The sequence below is a fragment of the Tribolium castaneum genome, chromosome 5, assembly GCF_031307605.1.
Source record: "Tribolium castaneum strain GA2 chromosome 5, icTriCast1.1, whole genome shotgun sequence".
Lineage (NCBI taxonomy): Eukaryota > Metazoa > Arthropoda > Insecta > Coleoptera > Tenebrionidae > Tribolium > Tribolium castaneum.
In genome coordinates, this window is record NC_087398.1 from 618,945 (window position 1) to 642,340 (window position 23,396).

The 23,396-nt window shown below is 40.0% G+C and overlaps 7 protein-coding genes across 14 annotated transcripts; 3 read left to right on the forward strand and 4 right to left on the reverse strand.

Annotated features, from left to right (window-relative positions):
* Positions 1-30: 30 nt before the first annotated feature.
* Positions 31-4,467, reverse strand: LOC100141578 (uncharacterized protein). Of its 4 annotated transcripts, none has more exons than XM_008195908.3 (9): positions 4,223-4,467; positions 3,861-4,165; positions 3,608-3,813; positions 3,181-3,555; positions 2,859-3,128; positions 2,436-2,673; positions 1,274-2,383; positions 712-1,155; positions 31-453 (listed from the first exon to the last, which is right to left on the reverse strand). In XM_008195908.3, exons 2-9 carry the CDS (start codon positions 3,909-3,911, stop codon positions 403-405), a joined length of 2,745 nt encoding a protein of 914 aa, XP_008194130.1. In that variant the 5' UTR covers positions 3,912-4,165; positions 4,223-4,467; the 3' UTR covers positions 31-402. The 4 variants fall into 4 exon arrangements, with proteins under 4 accessions (XP_008194130.1, XP_064212781.1, XP_001811946.1 ...); XM_064356711.1 differs by having other exon boundaries at positions 656-1,155; XM_001811894.4 differs by having other exon boundaries at positions 31-1,155.
* Positions 4,468-4,494: 27 nt separating this feature from the next.
* LOC100141781 (activating signal cointegrator 1 complex subunit 1) lies at positions 4,495-5,951 on the reverse strand. Its single transcript, XM_001811845.4, has 4 exons — positions 5,591-5,951; positions 5,454-5,544; positions 4,816-5,408; positions 4,495-4,766 (listed from the first exon to the last, which is right to left on the reverse strand). Exons 1-4 carry the CDS (start codon positions 5,775-5,777, stop codon positions 4,537-4,539), a joined length of 1,101 nt encoding a protein of 366 aa, XP_001811897.1. The 5' UTR covers positions 5,778-5,951; the 3' UTR covers positions 4,495-4,536.
* A 35-nt stretch (positions 5,952-5,986) lies between these two features.
* On the forward strand, positions 5,987-9,843 carry Glg1 (Golgi complex-localized glycoprotein 1). The gene is made up of 4 exons (XM_001813844.4): positions 5,987-7,287; positions 7,382-9,194; positions 9,286-9,386; positions 9,437-9,843. Exons 1-4 carry the CDS (start codon positions 6,124-6,126, stop codon positions 9,602-9,604), a joined length of 3,246 nt encoding a protein of 1,081 aa, XP_001813896.1. The 5' UTR covers positions 5,987-6,123; the 3' UTR covers positions 9,605-9,843.
* Positions 9,844-9,901: 58 nt separating this feature from the next.
* hzg (herzog) lies at positions 9,902-15,810 on the forward strand. Its single transcript, XM_001811801.4, has 4 exons — positions 9,902-10,130; positions 12,228-12,496; positions 13,948-14,283; positions 14,339-15,810. The coding sequence occupies exons 1-4, from the start codon at positions 10,058-10,060 to the stop codon at positions 14,537-14,539; spliced, it is 879 nt and encodes a 292-aa protein (XP_001811853.1). The 5' UTR covers positions 9,902-10,057; the 3' UTR covers positions 14,540-15,810.
* Positions 15,811-15,848: 38 nt separating this feature from the next.
* On the reverse strand, positions 15,849-21,456 carry Als2 (Amyotrophic lateral sclerosis 2). 3 transcript variants are annotated; one of them, XM_001811754.4, is made up of 9 exons: positions 20,625-21,456; positions 20,022-20,576; positions 19,881-19,973; positions 17,864-19,402; positions 17,486-17,817; positions 16,962-17,435; positions 16,519-16,913; positions 16,141-16,462; positions 15,849-16,094 (listed from the first exon to the last, which is right to left on the reverse strand). In XM_001811754.4, the coding sequence occupies exons 1-9, from the start codon at positions 21,313-21,315 to the stop codon at positions 16,050-16,052; spliced, it is 4,446 nt and encodes a 1,481-aa protein (XP_001811806.2). In that variant the 5' UTR covers positions 21,316-21,456; the 3' UTR covers positions 15,849-16,049. The 3 variants fall into 3 exon arrangements, with proteins under 3 accessions (XP_001811806.2, XP_008194129.1, XP_008194127.1); XM_008195907.3 differs by lacking the exon at positions 19,881-19,973; XM_008195905.3 differs by lacking the exon at positions 19,881-19,973 and having other exon boundaries at positions 20,016-20,576.
* Positions 21,457-21,586: 130 nt separating this feature from the next.
* LOC100142404 (calcium and integrin-binding protein 1) lies at positions 21,587-22,708 on the forward strand. 3 transcript variants are annotated; one of them, XM_064356717.1, is made up of 5 exons: positions 21,587-21,725; positions 21,810-21,963; positions 22,018-22,265; positions 22,311-22,512; positions 22,551-22,708. In XM_064356717.1, exons 2-5 carry the CDS (start codon positions 21,878-21,880, stop codon positions 22,579-22,581), a joined length of 567 nt encoding a protein of 188 aa, XP_064212787.1. In that variant the 5' UTR covers positions 21,587-21,725; positions 21,810-21,877; the 3' UTR covers positions 22,582-22,708. The 3 variants fall into 3 exon arrangements, with proteins under 3 accessions (XP_064212787.1, XP_015835675.1, XP_001811757.2); XM_015980189.2 differs by lacking the exon at positions 21,587-21,725 and having other exon boundaries at positions 21,732-21,963; XM_001811705.4 differs by lacking the exon at positions 21,587-21,725 and having other exon boundaries at positions 21,732-21,963; positions 22,560-22,708.
* On the reverse strand, positions 22,637-23,395 carry LOC100142609 (uncharacterized protein). Its single transcript, XM_001811662.4, has 3 exons — positions 23,118-23,395; positions 22,998-23,071; positions 22,637-22,942 (listed from the first exon to the last, which is right to left on the reverse strand). Exons 1-3 carry the CDS (start codon positions 23,254-23,256, stop codon positions 22,706-22,708), a joined length of 450 nt encoding a protein of 149 aa, XP_001811714.1. The 5' UTR covers positions 23,257-23,395; the 3' UTR covers positions 22,637-22,705.
* Position 23,396: the final 1 nt, after the last annotated feature.

Below are 23,396 nucleotides of genomic sequence, written 5' to 3' on the forward strand. Positions count from 1 at the left end.
GCCAATAACAAATACACAAATAAAACTACATTTTCTCGTTTAATACTTTTATTATCATCGTGAAGTTCAACTCAAATTCAATTAAACCATAATTGACAAGTAATTAAAGTTTTTCACGTATTGCTGAAGGATTTCTATAACACAATCCTCCTGACTTGTGCAGATAAGTTTGTTCAACTTTTTACTTTTCTTTTGCTTTCCCCAACTTATTAAACGTAAGAGAACCCACAGCTTTATTTATAAAAATACAAACACAAAAGAAAAATAAAAAGTAACATATTTTTAAATCGAAAGTGCTTTACGTATTAATTTTAATTTATTTCATTTTGAATGGTGTAATGTAAAATTACAGTACATACAACTTATAAAAAGTCGGAATGAATTTAGTTGGCTTTGTGGAAGTCACTTCATAATCATTAACACAAAACAAATTTCGTCCGACTCGCCTTCTCCCTGTAAAAAACGTAAACTTAATTATAATACTGCATATTTTTGAAAAAAACTCTGATAGGAACGAGACTAGCGAGTATCCACCCCAGGCACAATCCATTAAAACATCCAAACTAACCAACAACCAAAAAATATCACAGCGTAAAAAAACCCGACTCTCTAACAGTCCTGTTTCTGTTGAGCTATAGTATGTTGCTTGATATACCTCGCATGCATTTGTCTCGCCTGATTCAACACTCGTGTCACGTCATGTTTCCTCACCATTTTATCAAAATGCATTGCCATCTCGTTATAGTCCATACCCTTACTGATAATATGTTCGCGGTGTTGCAAAAGCACAGTTATACATAAAAACATAAGAAACGGGTTACCCCCACCAAACTCATTCGGCGAGGGGAGTAACGAAGGTCGGATAACTTCCGTCACCTCCTCGCACGAATTCGTCATGGGGGCCCCATTCACTGGGAGTGGAACATGCCGAAGCTCCTCCTTTTCTTTCCTAACCACTTCCTTCGCCGGTTTCGACGACGTTATCACTTTGATAGGAGTCACTGTTTTGGTGGCTGAGGTTTCGTTGACTAGAGTAGGCATCTCACTGTCGTATTCCAGATCCGCTTGCTCGTCGGGCGTCTGCATCGAAGTGGGGCTTGTTTTCGACAGGAGCGGGTTTTCCCACACGAAAATATCGTCACTTTTTCGCTTCTCCTGCAAATTGATTTTTATTTTGTAGTAAGGACACAAATCTGTCATCTGACATCACGAAGTTACCTATTGTGGTCACCTCGTGACGTCAAGTCAGGTCAGGTCTAGTCAAGTAACAAACCTGTGGGACTGCAGGTTTTGTGAGCTCCTCCAGCCGTTCCGTTTTCACTTCGCTGCTTCCCTCGGTAGAGGGCGACTCCGACAACCTGTCAATGTACTTATCACCGAACACTTTCCGGTCCAAATTTTCCAGTTCCAGTCTCAATTCTCGTGTTACTGACGTGGTCAAAGGGAAATACTCCTGGGAATCATCCGGGCTGTATTCATCAAAAGTATCATCGTTTGAAGTGGACGAATAATGCCGTGTTTTTTCCAAACTTGAACTTTCCGAATCGTCAAAACTCGATTTCGTGAGAAGGATTTTCGGTTTATCAACCTCACAAACACTTGCCCCCATCCTAACCAATTTATCGGAGATTTTATTTTTATTTACTGAGGCAAAGTTGAGAAATTCGTTCAAATTCTTAACCATTTTCCCCCTGGGTTTTGTCTCATTCTCTTCTTTTATGGAATTATCAAGACGTTCAAGAGACGAAAACAACTTAGCCGCAGCTATCCGATCCTTCAAGTCCTTAAAATGCCCACTTTTTTTGGTCGTTTTAATCAAACTTGTCATACTAGACGATAAACTATTCCGCTTCGTATTGTTAACACCATTGCATAAAATATAAGAATCAGACTTGGCTTCAAGTGGCGACACTGACCTCGGCCTCAGTTCGTTTTTCAATTCGGCGTTTTTCGGCCAAGTTTCGTTACTTTTCGCCAATTTTTGCCGCGAGAGGGCAGCATCATCCAAACTTTGGTGTTTCAACTTAATATCGACAATATTATTCCGTGATTTACTAATCGTCTCGTCAAGACTATGATTTTGCCTTTTCACAGTTCCCGATTTTTTCGTCGTGTAATTACTGAGCGAAATCGACGAACTTTGACGTCGCAAAGCACAAACTTTGGTGTATGCATTTTCGCGAGGCGTTTTCACAAGGGGACTCATGGGTGGCGTAGCCGTGATCGGCTGGAATTGAATATCGTAAAGTTTCAGTTCGTTATCGGGGGGATATGGGGGCAAGGAGCTCCACAACACTTCCAACATTCGGAGCGAGTCTTCAAACGCAAACTCGCGTTTCATTTCGAGAAGGAGCCAACGGTAGCAAAACAAAAGATCATCGGCCTTGAAAATGACAAATAAATGCGGGGTTTTTGCGACAGGGGCACCAACCAACCTGATGCAATTTTAAATAATTGTAAAATTCCGGGTCGTAATACATTAAACCTTCAGCTAGATGAGTAAATTTTTGAGTCATTGCGATTCCATCAATCATGAAATTCGTGCTGAGACGTTGCATAAGAGCACAAAAACAAATGTAGGCATGGGCTTCGTCATTCATTGTTACCAACAGAGGGGAGGCCAAGTCACTCATGCCTTGGCAGTAGCTCACTTTGGGGTGGTTTAGGGCGTAACTAAAATTACAATCAAAATAACAACTTGTACTTGCGATAAAAATGCAAATTTAGTCTATTTATAGAGGACAAGGCAAAATTCACGCCATATCAAAGTTTTTTACTGAGCCTATGATTGGCCATTAGTTCGCCCTTCGATTGGCTAATTCAAACAACACTCGAACCTGATTGGCCATCATACTTACGTGGTCAAAATATTAAAAAGCGAGGCGATATTTTGATTATCGTCACTCCCGGCATAAAAAGGGTGATGTCTGTCAGTCCTGAGGACATCCTTTCGGACCATTCCAGTTGTATAAGCTAATTCCCCAGCCACTGGTCCTTGAGCAATAGCCGCCTTCCAGGTCTCCCTCAAAGTCACATATTCTGCAGCTTTACGTTTGATATAATCCATTCTTTCCCGCCCTGTCATTCCCTCGGGATAAACATTGAGTAGATGCTTCCAAACGACTTTCCTAAAATTGCAATGAAACAACAAAATCAAAATTTGGGCTTTGTTAGTTGAACCTCAGACTGGGATCAATTCCGCCAAAATAAATAACGTTTCTGAGCTCCTTGGCGTAAATAATTTGCCCCACAGGGTCGAGGAATGAGCGGAATTCGGAGTCGGATAAAGGGGGCCGTGGGGGCTGTAGCGGGGCATTGGCGTCGTCCCCCAAAAACGCCCTCTGGACCAAATTAAATGTTTTGCCCATTTGATTAAAAATGCCATGAAGACGTGGCGATGGTTTGGCTTCCTGGCACGTAGAAGTCCGAATTTGTGTTATAATAGGGAGGTTTTGTTTAAGTTCCCAGTCATCTGAACACTCTTCGAACGGTTTCAAATCAACACGGAGACACAAACAGGGCTCCGTACTGTTCCCCACTGACATATTATAGGCCCTGGAAAACACCCATGAGAGAGGCTCCACAAAACAAAACAAGGGAACCATACTTCAGAAACGCCGCATCCAGATCCCAATCCGACAACAACGGCATGTACGTCTCATGCCCACTCACATCATACAACCGGTAACAAATGGCAAAATCCCCCTTGAGATCAAACGCCTTGGCTAGGATGCTCTGCAAGACTTCGAACGACGTGATTTGGGGGTCCACGCTAAATTTGCGCAGTTCTGGGGGTTGCGCCCCCTCGTATTTCTAAAACAAGGGGTTGGTGTGTGCACATGGGGGCTCCTTTCGTTTACCTTGACTTTGACACGGACAGCCTCGCGGCTGTAGCCGAACACTCCCGACATTGTAGGATTTGGGGCCCAAAAATTAAGTACTTTCACAGGAACATCGTCGTGATGTTACAAGTGGCCATAAACAGTCACATTATAAATAAAAAGTTTGACGTTTAAGCGTGACATATGGGAGACGTTTTTGCGCAATGTCAAAAAACAGGGGTGGCAACGTTAGGGGTGAATAAATGCCTCGAAAGTTTGAAACTGTTTAATGGGTTAAGGAAAAGTGTGCTGCTGATAACAGTTATCTACTTCCTTCAGCTAATCTAAAAAAGTGCGGAATTATGTGAATAACTTGCATTTTTAATGGCTTTGGAAATTACCTTGCTGGACTCTTATCACACAATTTTGTGTTATTACGATTTTTTGCACCAGTCACTCTTTCACTAATGCAGTGTTTTCTAATAAGAGAGCACTCAAGTGAGGAAAAAATCGAGAGAATGTGTTACGAAACGAATAATTCACCGGAATGCATAGCGAACGTAATTAAAACGCCTCAATATCTAATCAACTTTTGGACAAATATCACAAAAAAATACTGTTCTCTTTTATAACTTTATAAAAGACGCGACAGCAGTAATTAAAACTCACAAAATAAAATAAATGGTTTATTTTTAAATAAAATATACAAAAATTATCACAGTGTGATAACTGCCGCTGACTGATAATATCCATTCTGAGCCGAAGTAAACCTGACTGATAGATGTATTTGCTCCAGTGCTGTTTTCCCAAAATAGTAGTCTTTGTACTTGTCTAAGATAAAACTTGCATCAAATGATTCCCTCCGATTGTCTTCGTTTTTTCGGAAAATTGAGTTCATCAAAGTTACGTGCAATTTAACGTTATCGTATTGTTTCCTCACCAAACCTGTAATTAAATAAAATCAATAAGTAATCATTTATTGTTTTTATTTTACCATTTCTGTAAAAAACATCCAAAATTTCATCTGCAGCTTCTTGGAGACAATCAACGTCCTCTCTACTGTCCAGACACACTTTACCGTACAAAACATCAACTTCATGAGGATCATCATTCATTATTTCAACTCCTTTTAACACAATTTTGGGCCTTCGGCCTGCGAAAATTTTCTGAACATTGCTTTGACACTTGTTCAACATTTGTTTAGCTTCGTCAATTTCTTTCTCATCCAGGAGCGCCAGCGTGACTATTGTGAGGTGAAACTTTTCCACTTTTTGGAAAATCGTTTCATCAACACCTCTCGTGGCTGGTCCTTTCAAAATGTCGTCTTTAAACTTGCGGAAATTATCTCTAATATTATCGGAATAAATCGGAATTGAGACGAAATGAGTAATTGCCAATTTTTCCCGTCTTGATAATAACAGCAGAGCAATTTGTGTCCTTGCGGACGCAACGCTACGCTCACTATGACCCGTTATTTTAACAATGGGGTCCTCTCCAGGTTTTGGTACTTTAATCAAAGTACTAGTGTTGTCTTGCAATTCTCGTAATTTAGCACCACGGGGGCCCACAATTACGGAATGTAACGCACTGAAAAAGACAATTAACGAGGGAAAATAGCCCCAATTTAGTTACTTTGGGACGTAGAAGGACGTAATAAATTTGCCCGATTTGGTCGGGTTGATTTCATAATTTTCCTCCAAATCGCAACAGTCCAACATTTCGGCTAAAAATCGCCAATTAGGAAAATGCAAGTGTGGTTTTTATCGTACCGTCATTGTCGTCATAAGGGGCTAGTGTCGAGTGCCTCATCGGCTCGTTATTTCTAGAATCGTTATCGATTGATAACATCCAATAAAACTTATCCTTTTTGCCCTCTTTAAAGGTAATTAGGTCGACACGTTCAGGCAAAGGGGCCCTCGAAAAGAAAAAACTGGGGAAAGGCTCGCCGTCACCCATTCTGACATGTGTGGTTATGTGCGCCAAAATTTTAAACTACGAATCGAATAACCCTGGTTGTGTCAATTTTTAACACCGTTCGTGATCCCAATTAAGATGTTATTAAAATCTTTGATTGATTTCAACCGGAATTGAAATTGCGTTACCACAAACCCCACTTATTTGGAGTTTCGCAAGTTTAGGATTTCACGTTTTTGCTGTTGTTGTTTGATAAAAGTCAAACGTGACAGTGGTCTTTTATTTTTTATTTTAAAAGCCCGGCGATAAGTCGGAAATTGTTTATTTACGGTGATAACAACAAGGTGTGTCCTCGAATTCACGTGGAAAACGCTCCAAAATCAATGAAATGTTTGTGAATTACTTGTGGTTTTTGGGGTTAATAACTGGTGTGTTTTGCGAAAGAACCGAATTTTTACGTCGTGTTAAACGCGAGCCCTTCAAGTCGATTGTGGAGGAGCCGGCATGTGGCGAAGTCAAAGTGCTATGCAATAATTTGAGTGAGAATGATGATATTTTAATATTGGAGTGTTTGCAATCACTGAACCCGTCGAGACTTGCCGACTTGCGAAAAGAGTGCCAGAATGTGATTTGGACGCATGTTCGGGCCTTGACGAGTGATGCCCGAGTCAAGGAGTTTCTGGGGCGGTATTGCTCCCGCGATTTGGAAAATATCAATAACTGTGCCCCTGGAGAGTACCTCAAATGTATAGTCAACAATAAGGAGAAAATCACTGATAGTTCCTGCAACAGTGTGTTGATGAGGCTTGAAGGGGTTGCGTTTCAAGACTACCGTTGGATTGCCAACTTTTTGCAGCACTGCAATGACGACATTAAACGTCTACAGTGTGGGAAAATCGACGGCACCTCTTGGACACAATTCGAGACAGTCACCTGTCTCCAAAACAGCATCCTTAACGTGCACGACGACTGCAAACGCGAAGTTTTCAAACTATCAGAACTGCAGGCCGAAAATATCAAACTTGACCGCCAGTTATACATAGCATGTGCTGAAGACCACCAACGTTATTGCCAACAATTCCCGGCAGGATCTGGCCGTGTTTTCACCTGTCTTATGGACCAGCCTAAAGACCGCATCACCAACGAATGCCACAAGCAACTCCTCAAACGCCAAAAGCTCATTTCGCAGGATTACAGAGTGAGCAAGGGTTTAATGCGGGCGTGTAAAGACGACATCAGGAAGACACACTGTCGCAGACAGACTTCCAATGATAAAAACATAAGACTTGCACAAATTCTGCTCTGTTTGGAGAACGTGGCGAAGAATGGAAGCATGAAAGTGGACCCGGATTGTGAGGCTGAGTTGGTTGAACATCGGAGGATATTGATGGAGGATTTTAGTTTATCACCGGAAATTGTGGACGGATGTAGTGAAGAAATAAGAAATTATTGTCAAGGGTTTGAGGCCGGAGGCAAGACGATACACTGTTTAATGGACCATGCCAGGTTTAAAAATGTGAAGAAGCGGCTGGGGGATACGTGCATGAGAGCTGTAAGTAAAGTCTAAAAAATTGCGTAGAAAGTATTTTTTTGCAACTCAAAATACTATTTTTAACTATAACTCAGCTTAACAATTTTTTTTGTAGTTGGAAACCCTGGTCAAGGAAACCGACGCTGGTGAAGACTGGCGTGTAGACCCCGTCCTGCACCAGGCCTGTTATCCCGTTGTTCGAGCCGTCTGTCACGACGTCAAAGGAGGCGACGCCCGTGTCATGTCCTGCCTTATGGACAACATCGGCGCCGACCACATGACCGAAGAATGTGAAGACGCCCTCATTCAAATCCAATATTTCATAGCACGTGATTTTAAACTCGATCCGAAACTATACAGAGCGTGCAAAGAAGACGCCGTACGTATTTGTCACGCCAGTACCAACTGGGAGGAGACACAAAAAGACCAACCCACGTATGAACCACAAGTCTTGCCCTGCCTTTACAGACACGCCTATCCTTCGGACAATTCAATCAAAATCAAGACAAGTTGCTTGCAACAAATCCAACGCGTTATGAGACAGCGTGCTATGAGTGTTGACCTCCAACCAGAAATCGAGGAGGTGTGTCTTGACGATTTGGCGCTGTTTTGTTTCGATAAAACAAAACGAGGGGAGGAGATGATGTGTTTGCAGAAGAATTTTGATGATTTGAAGGATAAGTGTCGGGAGGCTGTGGAGTCGTTTACGGAAGTTGAGGCACAACATGCTGAACTTAACCCATATATCATGCAACACTGTCGCAAAGAAATGGAAACTTTGTGTAGTTCAGAGTTGAAAAATGACGAAGGTGACATAATGGAGTGTCTCATCTCCCATAAAAATGACCCTTCGGTTAAGGCAAACCCTGCGTGTAGAGTCAGTATAGAGCACTTCCAAATCATCTCATTGAAAGACTACAGATTCACTTATAAATTTAAAATCGCCTGTAAACACTTTGCTATTCAGTTCTGTGGCAAAGCACGCACTAAAACCGAAGTTGTGACTTGTCTCAGTGAGAAAGTTACAAATGCTACAGTTAACGGTTTGAAGAGTAACGTACCGAAAGAGTGCCGCCAACAATTAAAAGCACAGCTTTTGCAACAAAGAGAAAACATTGATTTTGACCCGAAATTAAAAACCGCATGTTCTTCTGATATCAAGCTACATTGTGCAAACGTCGAGCATGGCAATGCCCAAGTTTTGGAATGTTTACAAACCGTGAGAGAAAAACTGACCGAACGGTGCGAACAAGAAGTTTTTAAAGTCAAACGGCAAGAAATTTACGATAATTCGGTTGATTACGCCCTCACGACAATGTGTGGCGATGCAATTGAACAGTTTTGTTCGCACCATGACCGCGAGACTGTTCTCGAATGTCTCAAAGTCAATAAAGACCAAAAAGGTTTCAGTAAAAAATGTCGATCGATTGTTTTGCACCGAATGGCCGAACAAAACTCCAATTATCAACTGAACCCCGCATTGCAGGAGAATTGCAAAATGGACATTAACAAGTTTTGTGCCAGTATTATTAACAGTAATCATGGTAAAGACCTAAACGGGGCCGTTATCAAGTGTTTGAAAAGTTCGTTCAAGAAAGGCGTTTTGTCGCACAAGTGTGAGAGTGAGATGGTTTATATTCTGCGGGAGCAAGCGCTCGATGTTAGTTTAAATCCATTGATTCGAGTCGTTTGTAAAAACGAGTTGGATACGATTTGTAGAGTGAATGAGGAAGATTCGGGGAAGACGGAAGAGTGTCTTAAAAACGCACTGATGGAGCGCCGGATTATGACACCAGAGTGTGGAGTTGAAGTGGCAAATATGATAGAAGAGTCCCAAGCTGATATTCAAGTCGATCCGCTTTTGCAGCAAGTTTGCGCCTTGGATTTGTTGAAGTTTTGTAAAGACGTGCCACAAGGAAATGGCAGGCGTGAGTAGGCCATGACAACTGTAGTTTTTCCACATTTTTTTTATTTTAATATCAACAATAAATATAAAACTATTTTCCAATTTCTTTGCAGACATCAAGTGTTTGAGGATTACAATGGAAAACAATCAACTGTCGGCTGAGTGCAAAGACATGTTGACTAAAAGACTGAAAATGTATGAAAACGTGGCTCAGGTGCGTTATATTATTACGTCACGTAACATAATTTAAGTGTATTGTTGCAGATGGCGCCCCCTCCTGGTGATTTCCATGAGTTATACCATCAAGTAGTGGCATCACCTGCCAAACATTACTTCTTTTTAATGTTTTTTATGTTGTTGGGGACTGTACTTTTAATCGGTATTTCATTCGGACGGTCCTTTAGGCGACGAATGACGATAAAAAATAAATGATTTTTTAAGTGTCTCTTAGTGTACGTAACAAATTGACTTGTGATAAAATATTTTAAATAAATAAAACAGATTTTATTGTCTTAACAAGGCCAAAAATACAAATGTTTGAGTGTCATTAATTGTAAATACAGTGGTGTCATTTGCCATTTTAGCTAGGATAAGGACGTTGAAAAATATTATTTAGGTGACGCTTTCTAAATTGTTTGTATGAAATTTTAATAATAAACGATTTAAATAAAGCTTGGTTTTCCTATGAGAATTCAAAGTTGGCGCGGGCGCATTGTGTCCAAACTCCCGTCGGTAAGTCAGATCCCGCGGGGCAGTGAGTGTTAAAGCGAAAACAGCATCTGCCATTTTGCGAAGGTGTTTTAAAGATTATTTATTATCGTGCATGTTGTGTTCGGGTCAATCGGGCGTAGCGCTAAGTTTCCGGGGGCCCCAACAAATGTTTAAATGGACGCATCGTCCATTATCACTCAAGTGTCAAAGGACGACGAGCAGTTAAACAGTTATCCTCCCGAAAAAGGTAAATAACAAATGACAGGACCTCGCCCCCGGGCCAGCTGGGCCCCGGGGGCGGCGCTCTAGCGGCCCGCGACCGTCGCATCAAGTAGGCGTGATGCACCGTAAACAAGGCGCCGTGGACCAGCTAACCTTGAGCGCGACCCTGGGATTGGACGCTAATTTTTCGAATTCTTGGCAAATTTGCGTCTCAACAATCGCTCTTTTTCGATTACGAGACCCAGCGCATGCAAATGGTGCATTCCACGCCTTTGAATGACCTCCTTAGGATCAAAGCCAGTAGATATACTAAAGTAGCGACACGGACCTTGACAGGGCAACAATAACGATTATACACTCTACAGATGGCTCCACCATCAAAATTCAAAAACGTACGTCAAAAATGTCAAGATTTTTTCACGTTTGAAAAATTGGTGAATCAGAACAATAAATTCGGTGATCGTCTATAATTTCACCCTGGTTATTACAGTTTATGTGTACAGATACCATGAAACTTTCAAACTTGTGCTTCACTCACGTAAAAATAAATCAGATCGTCCCTAAATTCAACTGAACATTGCAATGAGAAAGGCTTTTAGAATGCGCAGAGTACAGCAACTCTTATGGACATTTCGAAGAAGGTGCTGGCGCTTCAACAGTGAATTCATTCCTTTAAAGAATTTGAACTATGTATTTAACGAAAAAGCCAAAAACACGTTCCAAAATAATAGTTGTTTGATCTCAAAAAATTGTGATACTTACATTTCTAATTTTAATAAACTCCTCTCTAAGTGTTTTTACAGTTTATCGTATTTAATTACTCCAAGATTTTAAATTGGTCGATTTATTTTTTTTTAATTAAATTTAATTTTTTCCCTCAACACTATAAACAACTGCTATGAAACCAAGACATTTTTCGCAATAAGAAAAGTAAATGTTTTCAATATTACCCGAGAGGTAAACCGCAGAAGAAATCAGTGTACAAAATTAAGTAAATAAAGAAATTTTAAGGAAATCACTTTAAAAATTTAGGGAAAATCAGAAGGAATCATGATGAAATTACAGGAAACCATTTGAGGTACGGTTTACACCTCGATATTACCTAAGAAATAGAAATAATACAACCTGAATTTCTCTTTATTATTTAAATGTTGTATAACATAGTTGCTATAAATAAGTGGCTATAAAAAGTCCATCAAACTTCGATTCGCTACAATTCCCAGATTTAGATGCATTAAATTTTGTGAAACGAAGGTCAGTGTAAGCAGAGCGGTCTTAAATTCTTTCCCATTAGGACAGAATCTAATAATTTAGAATGAATTTTCAAGGAAGTATTGTTTAAATCTACCTGAAATACTTATTGAAAATTTGGTATCTTAGAAATTTCTCTTTCAAGTTGGTACCTAACACTTTATGTTTCTGAAACAATTTTTGTTTGAATGAGTTTCCAGTATTCTCACACAGACCTGCTTCGTAATGTGGACGACTTTGAACAGTCTGGAGGCCCTTTTGTTTAATGTTTTTGGTGTCGATTTATTATTTACGTGATTTAAGCACAGGTTTGAAAGTTCCATGAAATCTGTTCATAACCAATAACCACAGTAAAACTACAGATGAACGCTAGAATCACTGTGCTCTTTACCAATTTTTCAAAAGTGAGAGAATCTTGACAGTTTTGACGTATGTTCAAAATTACTGACAATTTGACGAACCTTTAAAATTACAGCGTTATTACAAAAAATGTCGAGCCTTGGAAAACTAAACTGCCTGTTTAAATACATTCTCGATTTAAATCTATCATCTAACGTGACCTTTAACGAATATCTCTTTTGAGCATCCCCATTAGCAATTTTATTGAGTGAAGATTAAACGTAGAAACAGGGACAAAACGCACTTTCTAAGGCTTTTCAAGGCTACGCATTTTATGTAAATAATGCGGTATATGTCGAATTTCGATAGTTGCGCCCTCTCTAGAGTATATAATCGTTATTGTTGCCCTGTCAAGGTCCGTGTCGCTACTTTAGTATATCTACTGGCTTTGCTTAGGATGAGGCAAGCTGTCAAAAGCTTTCACATTTTTCGCCGCCGCCGCCGCCGATTTGATTCTTTCGCTTGCTTACAGGAACGCTACCGAGGAGTGAAAATGACCTGTCCGAGGAGAAAATACCAAGTAATAACAAGAAGGGCAACAGGGGCTTCTTCAGGTCCCTGTTCTGCTGTCTGGGGCGGAAGGGCACCAAGAAAACCAACGTTGAGCAATGTGTTGACGGTAACCAGTACATACCGGGGAGCAGTTGCACGTACCTTTTACCGCCCGTCCGACACCAGGATATGCACAAGAAATGCATGGTGATTGATTTAGATGAGACACTTGTTCACAGCAGTTTTAAGGTACGTCAAAATTCTGATTATTGCAAAAGTCCAGTGGGCTGGTGACAGCTCCACCAAACCCGAAAACAATTAATACCTAACATTTTTGACAGTTTTTTTTTAATTAAATTCAGGTAATTACACCTTGTTTTTATATAACAGTTGTGTGCGGGATTTAGTTTCGTAAGAACTGATCCAATCTAAGTAGAGTTCCTATTTTGGAATCCAACCAACTGCAAAAAATCTGATAGGTGTTACTGATGTTACTAATCACCAGTCCGTCTCATTTTCTGTAATAATTTTATTAAAATCGTAATTTGACCGGGAGGTTGGACCTTGACGATGACATTGGCCCTGCATTCCGATTATGTAATTCCGGTGCGAAAAAAATTCTATTGTGAAAGCATAATCCATTCATGTCTTTAGATAGTAAACAGTTGGATGGCGTCGGGACGCCGACGCTTCACCGATCAAAAACTTTCACGCTGATGAAACTGTCAAGTATCTCACTTATTAGGTTTCATTCATGAATGATGAATTTGCTTTGTTTTAATAAAGAAGTGGCACCTCCTACACGTTCATTGATTTTTTTTTCTTTCTATCTGCAGAGAATTGTATTGTTTCGTGGGTGTATAAAAATTGATTCATTGCGAAAGGCTTTGTTGGAGTTTGATTGAGAGATAAGTAAATAAACACAGTTTTATTTAAGGAAGTTCTATTATTGCTATTTCCGGTAATTGAACTACTTTTGTTAGTTTTTTGTTTGGAAAATGGCCAGAGACAAGATAAACATCAAGGGCCTCTTACGGATTTATTTCCAATTGATTTCTCACGAATTATTTAATTCTTGATAAGTAAATAATTTAACTTTTTGAGATTACGGTAGATAAGATTGGAAAAGTACAAATGTTTTTAACTTGTTGATAACAAGAATTCCATTGTTTTCTTTGGTGCATTTTTAAGAATTCTAGAATAATAGGTTACTTTCATATTTGGGTGCCGAACAATTTCAAGAATCTGAATATTCATGAAAATTCTTATGTGGAATAATAAACACTCGAACGGTACGAATGCTTTGGTTTGTTTATTTACAAATGGTACAAATGCAAATTTTATTGATCTACAAGATGTCAGGTTTGTGCTATAAATAGAAATACAGTGGAACCTCTATAAGGCGAAGCAAAAAAATCGAGATATTGAGGTTTGGATATATAGAGGATGACCCATTAGATCATAAATCTCTCAAAAAACCACCAAATTTGTGTACTTTTTATATTTTTTAGTCAAAAATAATAAAAAACATCCAAACTACAAATCCACTGCAATATTTTAATAGCGTCAAACGCGAATCTAATTCCGTAATCCCTTCCCAAATATTGACTCACTTATCTGCAAATATATTTCGGCGAAAAGCAGTAAAATTTTATCGTGTTTGGCGGACCGCAGACTAAACAGAAGGATTGCCATTTCAGCCAATCAGCAACGCCGACTTCGTAGTGCCTGTCGAGATCGACGGCACCGTCCACCAGGTGTACGTGTTGAAGCGGCCGCACGTGGATGACTTCCTGAAGCGTATGGGAGAGCTCTACGAATGCGTCCTTTTCACTGCTTCGTTAGCGAAATATGCGGATCCGGTGGCTGATCTGCTCGATCAATGGGGCGTTTTCCGGTCTCGTCTCTTTAGGGAAAGTTGCGTCTTTTATAGGGGAAATTATGTGAAAGATTTGAATAAGTTAGGACGGGAGTTGCAGCAAATCGTAATCGTGGATAATTCACCAGCTTCCTACATATTCCATCCAGATAACGCTGTAAGTGGTGGTGGTGGGAGGTGTGGACGTGGAGGATTGTGATTGGTTGTTTCAGGTGCCAGTGGCGTCGTGGTTCGACGATATGAGCGATTCGGAGCTTTTGGACCTGATTCCCTTCTTTGAGAAGTTGAGTAAAATGGACAATGTGTATACAGTGCTGTGTAATTCCAATCATCCGTATAACAGTAGTGTGTCACAGAATGGCCCCTCGAACCTAGCCAGTATACAGAATAACTACTCGCCGCCCAATACGTAGCGAAAAGTTCCTCGAGTCAAATTTATTGCCAAGGTCGTTTTCTATTTCATTCATGGTTTTTGTTTCGGAGAGTTCGATTTTATACCGACCTGGTAATGTATTTATTACATTACGAATATTATGGATAAGTGTAAATATGTAGGTAAAAATAGTAACATATTTTTTATTAAGTGAAAGAAACAAAAGTATTCTATCCCGCTTAAAAAGTTACCGAAAGCTATATTTAAAGAACAGGTATTTTTACACGGACGTTTCATGCTTTTTTTTTTGCTTTTATCCAGGGACCTACGTAGCGTAAGTCCGAACAGACGGAGAGAGAATTATAGATAGTAGACCATTTATTAATCTGCATTTTTTGTCTTTATTTAAAAAAAAGTTAAATACTCAAAGCATTTTATTTTTATCGATGGCGATTATTATGTTAGTATAGTCGAGTGTGTTTCGTACTTGTACTAAAAACTCGTAAAACAAAATAAAAAAAGCGATCGATGTGACTAAACAATCAATCATATCTCGTTTCGAGGTGATGTTATTTGTGGGAACAAGTCGTTCCAATTGTTAACAGTGGCCTTAAAACAAATATCTGAACTTTTTTGAACATTTATGAAAATTTTACTGTAGATCCGTCACTTCTACAGGAAAACCGCTCGGTGACGTTAAAATTATGCCTTCAAGCATCACTGTAACTGTCAAGCAATGGCAGATTATTGTAAGATCGGTTTGTGTATTGAGTACAAAAATTTTATTTTAAATCTTATAAATTCTTTGATAAGTTTTAAAGTAAAGTTAGTCGGTTTAAGTTATATTATTTTTCTTGATTTAAAATCGCTGTACAGACATATATGTTATTTAGTAATATATTCTTACTATTAAGATTTTATTAATATATTATAAATGTATATTTATCCATTGTATTGTGTGAAATTCTATTTTTTTTTAAATGAGCAATATTTTACCTGCCTCACATCCAACATAATGGACCCTTTCGTTAGGTTAAGGTTTTTATATCCAAATTAACCGGGTTTGGTTATTAGAAACAGCAATAGTACAATGTGGGGTGAGAATGGAGTAATTTAGCTAATTAACATTATTTTTTACACGATTAAACTAATTTGTTGTTGTAGAGAATTATAATTATTATTGTTTATGTTGATATATAGTATACCTGTACATTTTAAACACTTGTACAAAAATGAGTGTTTTCATATAATTGTCATGTGAATACATATGCCTTGATTTGTAAATAAAAGCCTGTCATTTATACCCAAAAAGACACTTCATTCAACCTTCCAGCAGACAAAAAAAAACATTTCCGTTTCATAATTATTTATTACTATTATCTCGCCACGATTGTCAGTTACTGAGACAAAATCAGGTACAAAAAAAGTTATTTCACATACATGATATGTTTGCACTTTAATAAACCCTAAAATAAAATATATAAAAATAATAACAAGAATTATCGTATCACAAAACGTTCTCTCTTTATTAAAAAAATAAAATCTACGATTTAATAACTGGATACTTTCTCCTGCAGTATTTGCTGGTAACTGGCCTAAAAATTGATACTCCAATGCCAGTTCACAACGTAATAAACTTACTTTTAGTGTTGTGTACATAATGCCCAATTCGCCGCTCTCCAGACTCGGGTCCATAAAATTATCGACAAAATCGAGCTCCGAGCCCAAATCGGGTATTCTCGCCCTCACCACCACAAATAAAAAAATCGGAAAAAGGTCGTCCATATTCCACACATAATTCACACCCAACAGTTCCTGGGCCACTGGTGTCATCTTCTCAACTGTCTGCCGTATCACTAGCAATTTTTCAGTCGGCGAAAAGGTCGTTTTCAATTGTTGCAAAGTCTCAATCGCGTCTTCGAAAATATGTGCGATTTGTTGGTCTTCCGAATGAAAAAATTTCCTAAAAGTTTATAAACACAATCGTGGGGAATTGAACCAACTATTTATTTATTTTACTGGTCCACTGAGAGAAATGTCATTAATGCGGTGTCCGATTGTTTGTTCCATTCCATAAGAGTGCGTTTGTACTGTCGTTCCTGTTGCTCGTTTTTCAAGGTGAAGAGAGTGAAAAGCGGGTGGTGGACTTTGGGCAAAATAAGTGGGTAAAGTAGGGACTGGTAATTGACTATTTCTTCGGAATCTTCGTTTTCAACAAGGGATTCTTTGTCGTAGGGCGGAAGGGCTGGGAATAGGAATCGGACGATTTCGTACAGTCTTTTACAAATGTAGTGTAACTCGGCTATTGCGTGGCCGAGGAGGAGAGGGTGGGCCCGTCCACCGTAGGTCGTGGTGTACGCTTCGGATAAGTCGGTAAGGAGGGACCCTAACGGGTGGAAATTGCTTTCAAATGCCTAGAAAACCGCCCCTAAAACACCCCTACTGTCACACTAATTACTCACCTTCGATAAATAACTCTTGACTTCGGTGTAGGTCTCCAGGTCGAGTTTTTCGCGCCCAAACGGCGGGATTATATCAAGATTATTCAAGGAATTGTGGAACTTTTTATCATTTTTTGTTCGTTTCATCGAATTGCTGTTTGATAAATACACAGCGACGTTTTGCCAAATTTTTTGGGTGTCAAGTGACTTTGCGCCGTTTTTTTCGGGGACTCCCAAAATCTGGTGGCATTGTTTGAACAAAGCTTTCCATTTTTGATGGACGGGAGAACAGAATGTCTTTGCTGGGGTTTTTTCCAACGTTCGGAAAAGCGTCCCATTGGAAATTTTTATACCTTCGTCCCATGGCCCGCTCAAGTTACCCTCAATGGTATGTCCGGAGGGTAACGTGAGGGTGCCTTTTCCATACAAAATTCCGGTGCCCCGGAACTCGCCTTCGTACCGTGTACCATCTTCGAGGATCATCACGCCTTGGCCCTGGGCACAAAATGGGACATATACGATTAAACGAACATGTGACTACCAACTGTTAGGACGTCCTGGTTGAAAATCCCTTCGTAGTAAATACCATCAGAGGTGATAATTAGCCCATTGCCGTGCTTTTTGTTGTCCATCCAATTACCAATGTATTTTTCGCCGTTGGCGATGTCGTCCATGACGCCGTAACCGTTCTTCATGCCATTTACCCAATCGCCGATGTAAAAGGACGCAGCATTGGCCATGAAATTACCCTTACGGAGGAACCCATGCCCATGGGGTTGCCCATCCTTGAAATGGCCCTTGTAGACGTCCGTGTTGTTGTAAGTGAAGACGCCGAAGCCGTTCTGCTGGTTGTCTTTCCACTGGCCTTCATATATCCCTACACGAAATTTTATTTACGGCATAGTTAACATACTAAAACTTACCAACACTAGGTATCTCCATGACCCCATACCCACACAACTGGTTGTTGCAGAACTGCCCATTATACGCCTTCCCATCGCTCCATTGCACCTTCCCATTCCCTTGCATCTTCCCATTGGACCATCGTCCCGTATACGTCCCATCCTTAAAAAACCCATTACTCCTGAAAACGTAACTCCCATTCCGCACCACTGGCGGTTGCAACGCCTCACTTTTATTCATCGCCGCCTTGATAGCGTTCTGTAACGCGTGAAACCACTCGATCTTCGCCTCGGGTTCACTCGTGCACAAAACGAGCGTCTCTTCGGGCATTTTGAGACAGATCTGGTACTGTTGGGAGGTTTCGTCCTGCTGAGGCTCAATCCAAATGGTGGTGAGGTTGTGCAAGTGGGCTGTGGAGCCGTTCATGTGAACGAAAAGATCCGAAAACAGGACGAACCAATGCGAACTAAACCGACTGGCATTTTGCAGGTGGATCGGGTACTTGTGACTATCACGGATCAAACGACGGTCGGGTGATTTCAATTGGTCGACGACTTTACCCGAATTCAACCAAAAGGCTCGGGTTTGCTCAGCTTGCTGTTTTTTGTGCAACTGTTCGTCCACAAAGTCGGACCATTTCGGGACAAATGACAATTGGTTCGAATAATTATCGAAGGTGGTCGTGTAAGTCTCGAGTTTGTCAAGGGGGGCCAGGAGGTAAGTCGAAATGATATTTTCCTCATTGTTTTTCTCCTTTTTGGTGAAACTATCAGGTCGCTGCTTGTACAAGTTTGGTGATATTTCGATTAATTTTGATATGTTTAGAAAACCGTCGATACTTATAACGTTAAATATTGTACTGATGTAATTCTTGTAGACGAAGATAAACTCGTCCAAATATCGGAACATGACAATATCACAAAGTGAGATCAAACCGTTGCAATGCTCGAGCAACGACTGTACATTGGCGGCCCAAAAATAACACAAGTCCATGTAACTCTTACACAAATCCTCATACAGGCCCGCATTAGCCGTGTTAATATTTTTCTTCTGTAGTGGCTTAATCACAGTACTTTGTACTATCAACATCTCCTCCAGAAACTTCTGCTCTTCTAGTAGAAAATTGGCGAAAAAATTATCCCCACTTGAGCCAACATTCAAAACGGTGTATTGCATGCTCGATAATAAATTTCTAAACAACACGATTGGTTCCTTGACTTCATGATGGCCCTCAATGCAGTATAAATCCACACATTTGCTAGCCCCCTTTCCGAAATAACTCAAATTTAAATTGTGGTTTAAAACGGCCGTATAATAAGCACCACAGACTACGTCTTTAACGCGCTCGTCTTTACTCATGTTGTACAATTTTGGTGAACTCTGGTCCATGTTAGTGTCCATTGTGACTTGATTGTGGTCGTTTCGGCCCCAAATGTACGCTCTCCCGTCTAGTGTTAAAACAGCAGCGTGGTAATTTTGAACGGACACTTTGCGGACGCCGATATTTGATAACTTGGTGATGATCATGGGGCGTTCGCGTTTGATTATGTCGCCGATTCCTGCAAAATGGGCGGAAACAGTCGCAGAAAATTGCTCAAATATACGAAATGAGATACAAAAAAATACCGTCAAAAGTTTTAATTTTGTAAAAAAATGTTACGGTTTCTTATACAGACGTACAGACGTGAAATCAAAACAAATCTGCCACTAAAAAAAATCAAGACTTGCAGCAAATATTATCAGTTACATATTAATAGAAAATTCCCATAAATAAATTGATTTAATTGCCTAATAGTGTCGTACTAAGTGAATGCGATTGAAACTTTTTCTTGCTCTTTAGAAACTTTATAAAATAATTCATCGGACAATTCGAATATTGTGAGAATGATAAATTGGAATTCACTGCGAATTCTTTTCTTATCAGAAGTTGTAAATAAAAAGTACTCGTAATTTATCGGTAAATTATTTTGATTTTTGGGTTAAATGCCTTGGGCAAATTAATTTGCATTAGTGTTAGTCCACTGCGTCTAAAAATACCTGTTGGCTTGTCCGCACCCGCCTCGACAAATTTATGCAAAAACTGTCGAATCGGATTGTTTAAGCAATCATTCGGCTCCAAATGTCGGCAATCTAGAGCCAGAGAAATATCGCAATTGTGAGACTCAAACCAACCGTTACCTAACTGGCCGTGAATGATATTCCCCCACGTCCACACCTCGCAGTTGATAAGTTCTGATCCACTTTTCACAATATTCGCCACACGATCCTTAATTTCACCCTCACTGAGGTCTTTCTCAGACGTGCATTGACTCAGCGAACAAACCCCATCGTCTTTGGAGGCTGACCGTGGAACAGTCAAGTCGGGATTAGGGTCCATGGTGCTGTTACAATCCGAGCTTCCGCTCACATGTCGCGATAACGTAACCACTTTATCACCAACTGTTTTCACCCCTTCGTAGACGAAACTGGCAACGTTGGTCATATTTTCTTTGATTATTCGGGTGGGTTTTTCGGTGCATTCGACAAGGTATTCCTCACCGGCCGAAGACATGCGCGAAATTTGCCGAGTTAGGAATTCTTTGGCTGCTTCAGTGTTGCGAAAAATTATGTTTTTTTCGACTTTTTGCTTATCGTGTTTTTCCTCCTCGTCGTCGCTGTGGACGAGTCGACGGTCGGAGCTTACGCTGCTGTCGTTTTTGCTACTTGTGGACGTGGTTTCAATGTCGTAACTTCCTGGATTTAAAATTTAAGCTAAAATAGTGCTAGAGTGGTAATAAATACCTTGGATTTTGTTGCCAAGGGGGCACAAGTCCGAAAAGGAGGTTTGTGACGCAGGCGAGGTTAGTTGTGAGGCTGATAAACACTGGGGGCAGTTTGAAACAAAAACATCCTCTTCATCACTGTCGGTATCATCGCTCTTCATTTGTTTGCTGACTATGGCTATAGCAAAGTCGTTACCGACATTGACGCTGTGTACCGTCCGCCCGTTGAAAAAGTTCACTTTTCTGGGGGTGTCTGAGTTGATTCCGATCTGGGGCATGTGCCCCATTGCCCACAAGTGGCCCCAGTCAGTTACAAACAATTGTCCGTATTCCCCAACTGCGATTTTGCTCACTTTCATTTTGCACTTGGTGCCGGTGTGGCCTCTTGAACACTGGTAGTCTTCAAGGAGGCAAATTTCGCTACACTTTTCCAGGTTTTTTGTACATTTATACACGTTTCCGTCTATGTCTACCACATATAAACTATCCTTACAGCAATCTAAATCTATGACTTTCCAATCTTCGCAATAATCCAAGGTAAGGGACGAGGAATTTTCGCTTGTTTGGACGATTCCGTGGTATAAACAGTTGCTGGTTGTTTGGATATACAGGTGGTTATCGATATTGCTTATTTTCTTTATGCTTTCTTTGATGTCAGTCTGGAGTTGCACGGTCTGGGTCAGGTTCCATAAACGTATGTTATTGGCCATTGTCTTAAGTTGTACTAAAATTTTGGATGGATGGAGGAAGGAAATTAAACGGAGCACCGGAACACTAAATAATTCAAACCACACCTTCCCATACCGATCAGCTGATTGTCAAAATGACAGGACAACAAATTCAACGAAAAATATAAAAGAGAGCATTTAGCCAATTAGAGTACTCTTTTGTGTGGATTTTGGGCCAAACTACGATCTCTTGTTGGCCGCAAAAAATTAACAAGCCTTTTTAACAAGTTCCGTATTTTAAAAAGTAGACAAAATACCTTGCGTCCAAACAGTAGTCCAAGTGTTACCCCTATAATTAATTTATGTAACGGAGCAATTGCAGTAAAATTGACTTGAAAACAGCCCCTAAGGGCTTAATCTCCTGCAAAAATAAAGAAATTGCAAGATATAAAGTAAGTGAATAAAAATAAAAAAGCGATTGTCTGGTCGACTGTAATGTTCACCATTTTTGGTGCTGTCTTCACCGACATATGAAGTGACAGTAGTTCGAACGCGCCCATTGGTCAATAATTGTTTGGCGCTCCAAAAATGTTAATTTGAGACAATGGGGCAAGGTAGGAGTCAGTTTAGTGAAGAGGAGCTGCAAGACTATCAAGACCTGACTTATTTTACCAAAAAAGAGGTTTTATAGTGCGTGTAACAAGTGAGACAAGTTTGGGGTTTCCCCTAAATCGCTTGTTGCAGTGCTCATCAAAAATTCAAAGTGCTAGCACCGGAAAAAGTGGGCCATAATAAAAACGCCAAACTGCCAATGTCCAAAATGCTCAATTATCCCGAATTAAATGTAAATCCTTTTGGCGATCGGATTTGCAAGGTGTTTAGTTCTAGTCGTGATGGGGACTGCACTTTTGAGGATTTTCTCGATATGATGTCTGTTTTTAGCGAAGCGGCCCCGAAGTCGGTGAAGGCCGAGCACGCGTTTCGTATTTTTGGTAATTTGGTTGGGGGTTTGAGTTGGGTTTTAGTGATTTTTGTAGATTTTGATGGGGATGATATGTTGGGTATTTCTGACTTGAAACAGATTATTGAAAGACTGATTGGGAAGGATAATCATTTGGGTGAGCAGGAGATGGAGCGCTTGATTCAAAATGTGCTCGAGGAAGCGGATTTGGACGACGATGGGGCGCTGTCTTTTGCCGAATTTGAGCACATTATTGACCGGTCTTCAGACTTTCTGAAGTAAATCAATAATGTTAATTATTTTTTTATAAAATAAGTTTTTGCAGCGTTTTTCGCATGCGTCTCTAATTATGTGATCTCATCACTTTGTGTGAACTGCCATGACTTGAATAATTCCACAAGCCAAAGTAAACAATTTTATTTATTGTTTAAGGATTTACAAACTTATAAGAGTAATAAAATCATCACAAACTTATGACTGCAAGTAGCCTGGTAATTTCATCCTCATAAAAATCCAAGTCGTGAAAAACGACACCAAAACGCAAATAAACCCTACTGCTGTTATCAACAGCCTGTTCAGTTTCGGTGTTAAAGGAGAGTGGATGTGGTCCAAAACTATAAAACCCAAACCACCCATTGAAAAAAGGAAACTAGACGCCAGGCCTTCCATTATGTACTGACCGTTGACTCTATACGGCATAAAAGCGACCTATAAAAAGTTGAGTCAGATTAATTACTAAATTAGTTTTTTTTTGGTTACTGACAGGCCTTGAATGACCATGTTCGTCTGTCGTCGAGCCGACACTCGGGGGCTCCACAATTACGTCATAAATAATACCTGGAGACGCAAATAAAGTCACGTAATTACAAGTGAGGGCACTTACCCCCAGTTACAAGAAAATACGAAGCTAAAACTACGGAAAACATTGTCATTGCGGAGGGCTGCTGTAGCCACGAGGGCCGCTTTATTTTCATATTTGGCACTTCGAGGATTACGAACGGGAGAGTAAAAAACTGCTCCATGGTTTAATTTATGGTTTTACGAATTAAAAAAATTATTTTGTTGACGTTTGACGTTGACATTTGCATAGAGTCGGTAAAGTAGATGCCTAGTTTGTTTCTGCCAAGTTTGGCGATAAAATATTAACTGTCAAGTGCACAAT